This window comes from Diadema setosum, chromosome 10 (genome assembly GCF_964275005.1).
Source record: "Diadema setosum chromosome 10, eeDiaSeto1, whole genome shotgun sequence".
Lineage (NCBI taxonomy): Eukaryota > Metazoa > Echinodermata > Echinoidea > Diadematoida > Diadematidae > Diadema > Diadema setosum.
In genome coordinates this window covers 22015784-22025513 of record NC_092694.1, presented here as the reverse complement: position 1 = coordinate 22025513, position 9730 = coordinate 22015784, and the positions used below count along the sequence as shown (strand labels likewise).

General features: G+C 38.2%; 1 protein-coding gene across 1 annotated transcript; it reads right to left on the bottom strand.

The window, feature by feature from the left end:
• Positions 1-148: 148 nt before the first annotated feature.
• Positions 149-4953, bottom strand: LOC140234119 (cytochrome c oxidase subunit 6C-like). The gene is made up of 4 exons (XM_072314193.1): positions 4837-4953; positions 4017-4164; positions 1868-2035; positions 149-667 (listed from the first exon to the last, which is right to left on the bottom strand). The coding sequence occupies exons 2-3, from the start codon at positions 4129-4131 to the stop codon at positions 1914-1916; spliced, it is 237 nt and encodes a 78-aa protein (XP_072170294.1). The 5' UTR covers positions 4132-4164; positions 4837-4953; the 3' UTR covers positions 149-667; positions 1868-1913.
• Between the last annotated feature and the right edge of the window lie 4777 nt (positions 4954-9730).

Below are 9730 nucleotides of genomic sequence, written 5' to 3'. Positions count from 1 at the left end.
TGTGGCAGCTAAACGGATTTGTTGCAGTGATGGGATTAGTAAATTTGACATAACGGCACATACACATACATTCTACTCTAGCACTCTCTTCTATGCATCTGTAACTGGAAAACTGCAACATAAATGAAATGTCACGACAACATTATACTTCTCAAGTTCAATAAATCATTTATTATAATAATTATAACAAGACATGTCAAAATGAGAAAGCATGAGGACGTCACTCAATTGATTTCAGGTTTCCTGCAGGCTCCCTTGTTGAAGCAAGTGTGAATGCTTACAACCACAGACCGTGAGAATGCTGTGTAAGCAGGACCAGCGGTGAAAGGACAAACTTCATAGTCCAAACCATTCTGTAATATGAAACCACCATTCCCCTCTTGTTTCTCAGTGTTTTAAAAGTAGCATCTGCCTAAGAGGACAGTACCTGTGGTTGATTTAATCAATCCATCCTTGATAAATGTGGGCTAGGCCAATATCGACCGCAAAGAATGAATGAGAGGAGTGTGTATTAGTGAAGTGTGACATGGGGACTTTGGATCAGCTGAGAAACACACAGGTGACACCACACAGCACACTATAGACTGAGGCTGACAGCACATCTTGCACACACAGATTTTCTGTACAGTGGTTGTTGATGGAGTCCTCCATTGGTTGTCTCGTATACCTGTGAGGGAAGGTTGCCAAAACAAACAAAAGGAAGACAGTATGAGGGTGAGAAAAGACAAGCTAAATTCACAAAGACAGTACAGTGCCATCCTGTTTTAACAAACGCAGTTATAACAAAATTTAGTTACAATGTCATAAAAATTCAGGTCACAAAATTATCATCAATACACCTTTATAAACACGGTCTGCTCAGCTATAATGAAATTTCAACATAAGAAAAGAAAACTGCCAGTCCAGAGAAATTTGTTATAACGGGAGTCGTCTGTTTGAAGTCAAATCTATGGTTCTGAAGAAAAAAGACTGAGAAACAAATAACGACTTCCCTTACAGTAAAATGTTTTACACCATGTAAGGGGCAGATTTTCAGAGATCACAGAGTTGGCTGCTAACAGATCAAACATGTGCATCTTCTTCAAAAGTTAGAGTTGAAACATGTTACACAGATCTGTCAAGATCTGGCAAAATCTCTCACTTGTGAAAAGTACTTAACATGAACAAAGTCATCCTGAACCAACACTGTCCTTCAATGAACAAAAGTCCTCCATTTGTTTTAGTAAGGGAGAAGGAATGTAATACTTCAGGAACAATAAGTTTCGCGAGATAGCTCAAAGAGTACTTACGGTACAGTAGTCATGTTTCCATATAGAAACTTTTTTTTGGGGGGGTGGGAGTCTAAGTGTAAACATGGCTCAGTAATCCACTGGTAAATAGTTTTGGGCCAATTGAGAATGCTGTGAAACAAAACCCATTTCTTCGTACACATAGCAATGGCTACTGTAAACGTTGAAAGTTCCGCGCAATTAATTTTTCACACTGGGCGGCTCAAAAATATATTCGCGGGTTCTTGAATTTTTGCTGTGCAACTACCAACCCATTCAAAATGTGCAGATAAAATGGTGATGATATTTTCTGGGATTTTGAAGTCAAGCTGGCCAAAAGTAGCGTGAAATATGCTAAAATCAATGTACATTGTACCACAAAAATTTCTGCATTTACAGTAATAGCTAACTCTTCTCAATTTCATCAGTGTGACAAAATGAGAGGCAGTTCCTATATATTCAGCACAAAGTCCCCAAATCATGATTCAACATTTTAGATTATTTCATGAAAGGCAAACGCATGAAAAAGGAGCACATGTATTCTGCAAGTGTTATATTGTCTGACAGCTCAGAGCATGTACGTACTTGTAGATACTAACCTGAATTGAAGATGGGACATTCTAACTACAGAAAGTGATGACAACACTACTCTTCACTTAGAGGTCTTGCAGACTGGAATACTCCGAGCTCTCTCATCCTCTCAAAGTCAGCTTGGGCATCATATGTCTTGTAGAAATTTGCATATCGAGCTTTCCTGACATCACACACTGAAACAGAGCATAGAGAAGTCATTTATGCTTGCAATCAAGTACCTTTATCTTCATCAACAATCTAACAAAATAAACCAACAACAGCAAGAAAATGACAGTGACAAGTCAATATGCACACCTTTCAAGGTGCTAGGTAACTTTTTTTTTCTTTTTTTTTAACCACTTGCATGGTCAGGCAAGCAGATTTTCATATTGTTGTAGAACACTTGTGCAAACATGAATTTGACTTGCCCATCACTATTAGAGGGATGGTACAGTATTGGTGGAGATGAGAATTGGGCTTTTAACTTTTTGCGAGATACCAAGAAAACACTTACGAAATAGTACAGAGCATACCATTTTAAGAGGAATTCAATGTTTATTTGATGAAAATCGGGGTTGAAATGACTGAAACATCCAAAAACAAAGTAAAACAAAGCGATTGTAATAAAAGGTGGGTCCCACACTTATAAGAATCGCTCTGTTTTGGATATCTCAGCAATTTCAAAACCATTTTTCATAAAACAAGCGTTAAATTCGTCATGGAATTACATGCTTTTTCATATTTCATATAAGAGGTTTCTCATTACCTCACCAAAAATGTTAGGAACCTGAAATTATGTCTCAACCAAAACTATACGATCCCTTCAAAACAGTCATTATCTTTGGGCTTCTGTATGGTTGACTTCATGGTTTTGTACGAGGGAATAGTGAAAAAAACAAAAGTGGCTTTAAAACTTTTTGCTTGTCTGCTTTGGGTGAGCATTTTGTTCTCATTGATTCCATACTACTTTCCCCAACTTTGATTTTCACTTGCCCAAGGCTATTGGGCAAGCGCTTATGTAGCACCTTGCCTCCACTTTCTTACATTGCAAGAGCAATAGTAACCACTGAAAGGTTGCTAAAATTAACATATCAAAATCATGAAGATTCCACAGAGGAATTGGGGAGATACACATACTACACTACTGTGTTACATACTTCCTAAGAAATGATAGTAGAGTAACACTCAAATCAGGGAGACTTTCAGTCTCTTGTTGGAAATGAAATAGGCATTTTTTCTATCTTTATCTTTTTTTTTTTCTTTTTTTTTTTTTAGGGAGCTACCTGCACAGTGAGGGGGACTTGGCAAGTCAGCTAATGAAGGAGTTGAGAAAGGAGATCAAAACAAAAATAATGAACCATGAAACCACATAAAATAGAGTGAACTGAAACATAACATTGGTCAAATTCAATAAATATTTCAAGAGCATTTGATATAAATTGCACAAAAGGAAAACAAGTATTTGCTCAGAGAGGAACCTGAGCTGAGGTCATTTCTACAATCAGCAGCAGTTACTCTATTCTTAATCAGCAACAGATCGTATGTGCAATATTGTTTAAAAAAAAAAAAAGTTGTGGCACACTATTCAATAGCAAAATTCATATCCATCTAGACTGCACACAAATTTTATATGGAGCTATTACTATGCTCAATGTTGACCTAACATTCTAACATATGCTATTAGGACAGTAAGACCAGTGAAGAGATCACATGCAATGGAAACATTTTGGTTGGAAGAGTGCATGAAAAGGAAAAGAAATGTGAAGATAATTGATTACAGTCAACCCTGCTTAAGTTGACCTCGCTAACGTCAAAAAACTGTCAAAGTCAAATGTCTTTTCAAGTCCTCTTCTCTTTATATTCTATTGATTTTAATCCCTTATGAGTCAAATTTTCTCCAAGTTGACGCTATTTCTTCAGTCCAAATACTGCCAACCTTGCTGAAGTCAATCTTGAATTAAGTCAAACAACCACTAAGTTGAAGGTTTTTTCAAGTCCTCTTCTCTTTATACTGTATTCTATTGATTTTAATCCCTCATAAGTCAAACTTTCATTTTTTTAAGTTGGCATTATTTCTTTAGTCCAAATAGATTCAACTTAGGCAAGGTTTAGTGTATCTAAAAAGGTAGGGCCTACTTTTTAATGCAGTAAGATCAATGGGTTTAATAAGCTTACAGAAGATCTTGACGGAAGCAGCTCCAATGACTGCTAACGAGGCTCCAATCAAGAAATGCCTGGTGAGAAAGCTGCTGAGCAGTCCCCTCATCTTTGGCCTGGGCAAAGCAGACATGGTGCTGGTGGCTCCTGGTGCCAGTGGCAAATTCTGCGAGAAAAGAAGCACAGGTGAGATCACCATTACATTGGTTTTGATCATTGCGACACCCACACCACAGTCTAGAACCTGTAGAAGACATGCATGGGCAGGATCTCCGTGGAACATATCCCCGACAACCAGATACAGATCGATCTTTCGATCAAGTTCCCTTCAACTTCAATTTCAAGCTTCGTAGCATCTCGAGCAAACATTAACGTTAGAAGTTGAGAGATCGATCAGAAACTCAGCAATTAATGAGTTACAACACTAACAGCCTCGAATAAAATAGCTAGACTTCTAACTGGTGTTCTAGGGTTCTTTGATTGCAGACCCTACTCACACGATAAAACCAGTCCAGAGTCGTTCATCACCAATACAAAATGATCACTAACTTGGCACTGTCTAAAGGACTAATTGCATTATGGTTTGTACGTTGTAATTTACATCACTAAATTCACGTGTAAAAGTTACCGTAGGTTTTTCTACGTAGAAATCTAATAAACGTTACACACTGTAACACAGTTTGTGCCGTGACCATGGAATGTGCAAGTACTGGCACCAATTTCATCAAATCCAATGGCAAATTCGATAAAAGAGCTCTAGATATCGTAACCATTATCTATCCACTTTGTACTTTCATGCAGAAAATTACGTACATCATGAAGAATGTGTGAATCTTACCTTGGAAATGAGAACTTTTCGTAGTGCCCAGCGAACGTGCTGGCTTGATCTTACAATATGGCCGGCGCCGGTAATTTTTCCTTTCCAAACACAACGCCCTCTTTAGTTGCGGAAGGTCCAAGACGAATGCACGGTGTGTACATACAGAGCTAGCTTTCTCCCTGGGATAAGCCCTTTGGACTATCCTCAGTAAGTGGTGAAAAATCTCTTTGATTACATTATACTTTGTAGTCTTCCTCCGAGCTTCTAGGCCCGTATTGTATCATTGCACCCTAAGAGAACCTATGATGACCTATCATCAATAATAGGCTACATGCAAACAGAGTGCATGAAAACACAAACAACTATATGTTTCCAATATGCGTATAGATTGCTATTTTGTACGTATTTACTTTAATTGACGGCCGATCATCATTCCATATACTATAGGCCTACATATTTTCAGTAGTGCACCATTAATTCTATTCGTATATAAATATAGCATCGTGTTTTCTTACCCTCTTCATCACGTCAACAGATCATGGTATGTTTTGTGTTTCCTTGTATAGTCTGTTCAAATTGTACATTTTCAGGGTCAATGTGATATGTCTATTAACGTTACTACAGATACATATTTGCTTTCGAGTGTTACTATAAAATGAATGGTGTAATGTAAAAGCATGTCATTCTCAATGCCGGTGGGTAAAATGAGTTTGTGTGCTACAATTTTGATACAGTCGAAAGTCCAGCGAAGGTTAAACGTTGCCGACTGCATGTCAATAAAGAAACTTTCTCTCGATAAGATGAACATGTTCAAACAGACAAGGAACAGTCAGACAGATAAGTGAAATATGAAGTTATATTTATTTGACATGATCATAATCTTATTTTAAACACAATTAATTTAAAACAACATGGTATTTTAAACATGTATATACTCTGGTAAATGATTTCAAAGAAAATACATCATTATCCATGAAGAATGCACATAGGCCTAAAAGGAGAATATAACTTAGAAATTCACATTAAAGGGATCATATAGTTTTGGTTGAAACCTAATTTCAGGGTTCTAACATTTTTTGGTGAGATAATGAGAAACCTCTTATGAAATATGAAAGAGCATGTAATTCCATGAGGAATTCAACGTTTATTTGATAAAAATTGGTTTTTGAAATGGCTGAGATATCCAAAAACAGAGCGATTCTAAAAAGTGTGGGACCCACACTTTATTACGATCGCTTTGTTTTACTTTGTTTTTGGATGTTTCAGTCCTTCCAAACCCGATTTTCATCAAATAAACTTTGAATTCCTATTAAGATGGTTAGCTCTGTACTATTTCATAAATGTTTTCTTGGTATCTCGCAAAAAGTTAAAAGCCCAATTCTCATCTCCACCAATACTGTACCATCCCTTTAATGAAGCGCAAAACAGATAACTACATCAAATTCACTATCTACAAATCGCCAACATTCCGACTCACTAACCGCAGCATACAATAAGTAACTTCTCCAGGGGGGGTGTTTCATAAAGCTGTTCTTAAAGTTACGAACGACTTAAGAACGACTGGTGATCAGTTCTTGTGCCGAATCAATTTAATTGAAATTCTGGTACGTATAGCACATCATGTTCCAGTCGTTCTTAAGTCGTTCGTAACTTTAAGAACATCTTTATGAAACACCCCCCCCCCCCCCCAGGAGTCGCAGACCGATTACAGAGGAGGGGGCGTTGCTGCATGCAGCCCCACACTTTAGGCCCTCAGATAAGAAAATAAAACAGTTTTGGCATGAAGTATACATACCTGCTGCATTTACGATGGTGCGTGCGGGCACTTGTACTAGTATGTATATCCCTAGTAGGTCATTCTATATAAGGTATAATACTCATTTTCATAACCTATTTTGATGCAGCTCATTTTTTTTTTTTTTTGGTACATGTATTTCTGTAGTCTGTACAGACGTTCATCGTCGATATAGCTTCAAATTGGTTGCGAAGACGAGAAATTCAGAGACGACGAGAAATTTGACACAATTCCTGCAAATGGACGGACGATGTATGTGATGAAGGATTGCATTCAAAATGAATATCTATTTCTTCTCATTGACAGTCTCAACCTTGGCCCTGTTTTATGAAGCGTAGTTGTTTTCTATCATAAGTATATGGCAGCCTGTGTGATAAGGGAAATTATGATTGATTACATCTTTTGATAAAACGGGGCAGTCCGTTTTCTTTTAATACTTTAACTTTCTACATACAACATACTGTCTTCTTCTTTGTGTGGTTGTGTGGATCTAACCCCATCAGCTGAACTGGTAACCGATCTGTTCGTAAGCAACATTATTAAGGCCATATTCCGTAAGGATGATGTGATGGACGTGCACCAAGGAGAAAAGCAGATATGCTTCTCAGTAAACCTACATCCTTATGATACCGGATAGGACCTTCATCTGCCACAATTCCGCCCTCTAAGCAATAACTTACAATATGAGGGCCTACATTGTAAAATTATTAATGTGTTCATATCATGAAGGTGCGCGAAACTTACCCCCTTCCCCGTTTACTTTTATCAAACAGCAGTGCTGTCGGCACGAAATTTTACTTTGATAGGTTACATGCATCATGGCATAATGATATTACAGTGAGAGATCAAAATATTTACGCACAAGGCAGGCTGGTCATATCCAAATAGGCAAAACGAGGCACTTAAGTATCGCATGGTATTCGTGTGATCAGCACGCACTTAAGGCAAATCTAATATAACGTCTATATTACCCGGAAATGCATGTAATAGACATGAAAACAAACAATTCATAATGATGCACGAATTTCATAACGCAAAAAGGAAGAATGGGATATAGAGCTGTTCGATGCGAAATGATGCAAAGCAATACGTTACAATGGTCATACTCGCTAAAGACTGAAAGGTAATCAAATACAAGTGCTGTATGCAAATATCAATCAGTCAAACGACTTCCCCTTACATCCTTCCAAGACTTACTCTTCGTTTTGGAATATGAGGGTATTTCAAAGAAATTCAATTCCCCGTACAATTGCCCTTGAATTATATGACTGAATTACATAAAGTTACACATCTCATGCATAGAATATCGACAACGACACCGATAGAAGTGTAACTCCCTCCAACACAGCATTTTTTTAATGGTTTGATTTGATTAATTTATTCTCTTGAGTATGGCATCACTACTGTGAGTATTTACAATTTCTTATTTTCAGCAATATCATTCAGACATTTTTAAAGCGCATTCAAAGAGAGTTATGGCATTGCATCAAACAATAATGAAAATAATCGCGAATCGTGTAAAGATGAAATTATAAAGCACAACATAATTATGTACTGAATACTCAAAGGATAACGTTCATTAATTTGAATTTTATACCGTTTTGACACTTTCTAAGTAACAGCAGTGCTCCCCACTGTGACAGCTCTCTATGCATGGTGACGAAACATTTGAATATAATCATACCAAATGTAAACATGATTTTGCGTGTGTGTGTGTTTGTGTGTGTAGAATAAAGCTGTTTTCTATGTCATGGGTCTCATCAATATATCAAGTGTATACTGGGGCTGATGAGTAAAACTTAAAAAAAAAAGGAGGAAAAATAACAAAATAATGATTAAAAAGAATCATTCTTCTGTCCGAAAACATACCGGCACAAACAAATAAACACATAAACAAACATTAAAGGCACAAACGAATGTAAGGCACAAACAGTCAAGCTGATATGAGACCACACTTTAGGGAGACATCATTCCGCCGTAGCCAGACACTGGCACCATGGAGGCCAGGACCTGGGTCTCTCGATCCGATCGGTCTCGGTCCAGGTAGACTTCTCGAAAGTATGCCGCCATGTGGGACACAGACAGTAGGAGGCACGCACTGCACAGCACTGCAAGACCAACTACGAGTAGAACGTCCATTGCGATTGCGCGTCGTGCGTAATACGCCTCCGCCGCTTCGTACTCTCGGGCGGTCAAACGGTGCGCGTCGAGCTCGACAGTGCGAGGAACAACACAGCCGACCGCGAGGATTATCATTGCGCAGAGTGCGAGCAGGAAGGATAGGCGCAAACACCATCGGTTGGTCAGAGGGGTCCTGCAGGGCACGTCCTCCTCGCCATCGTCAGAGTTGATTGAATGGTTATGGCGGGACAACAAAGTTCGGCCGTCGTTTGCCATTTCGAATGCTGGCACAGGTTGTATCTTTTAAATAATAATGTTGACGAAATCAAGGCACGATGAAAGCTAATCTCAGAACATTGAAAATACTCGAAAGCGACAGTTGTTAGGTATATTTTATATTTAACACTGTATTTCTCTCATCCATCTGCTTTATACTAACTTGACTGGATGTAATCTTTGATGACCATTACTACACAAGTATCGAAGTTAAATCATGATTTAATCAAATCATGTTTTATAACCGAGCTGATGCCACGCTATTTCTGATGAGTTTGAGAAAAAGGCTGAAACTTGTCAATAAGTTGTTGCCTGATGGAGATGAACTGCCATGGTTCTTTGTGATTTCGGTGACTTTTCAGTTGCTTGTGGATGTTTCAGAGGGAGGCGGCAATTTCCGTCGAAGTCCCGTCACCTATTATTGCAGTGAGCGCGCATATCGTCGTACTCACTATTGTTTTATATCTTCTGTAGAAAGCTATGTAGTGGAAGAATTAATTCCCTTGCCATTACGATGAATATTGTGGGGCTTCAGAACAGTTCAGAACCTGCAGAGACACGAGAAATAGATATTATGACACTTTTTAGACATTTCATTCTGTCCAATGAGAGATAATATCACACTGTTTGTCAACGAAGTGTTCTCGTTTACAAGCATTATAAGCGAGTTAAATGAGATTAAGAAGAGCTATATAGAGCCACACAGGAAAAGGACTCTGC

Excerpts from the sequence above, each read along its gene's own strand:
- LOC140234119 (XM_072314193.1), bottom strand. The coding sequence starts at position 4,131 with ATGTCTGCTTTGCCCAGGCCAAAGATGAGGGGACTGCTCAGCAGCTTT. Across the intron at positions 2,036-4,016 it reads TGCTTCCGTCAAGATCTTCT|TGTGTGATGTCAGGAAAGCT; the intron begins GTAAGCTTATTA and ends GCTCTGTTTCAG.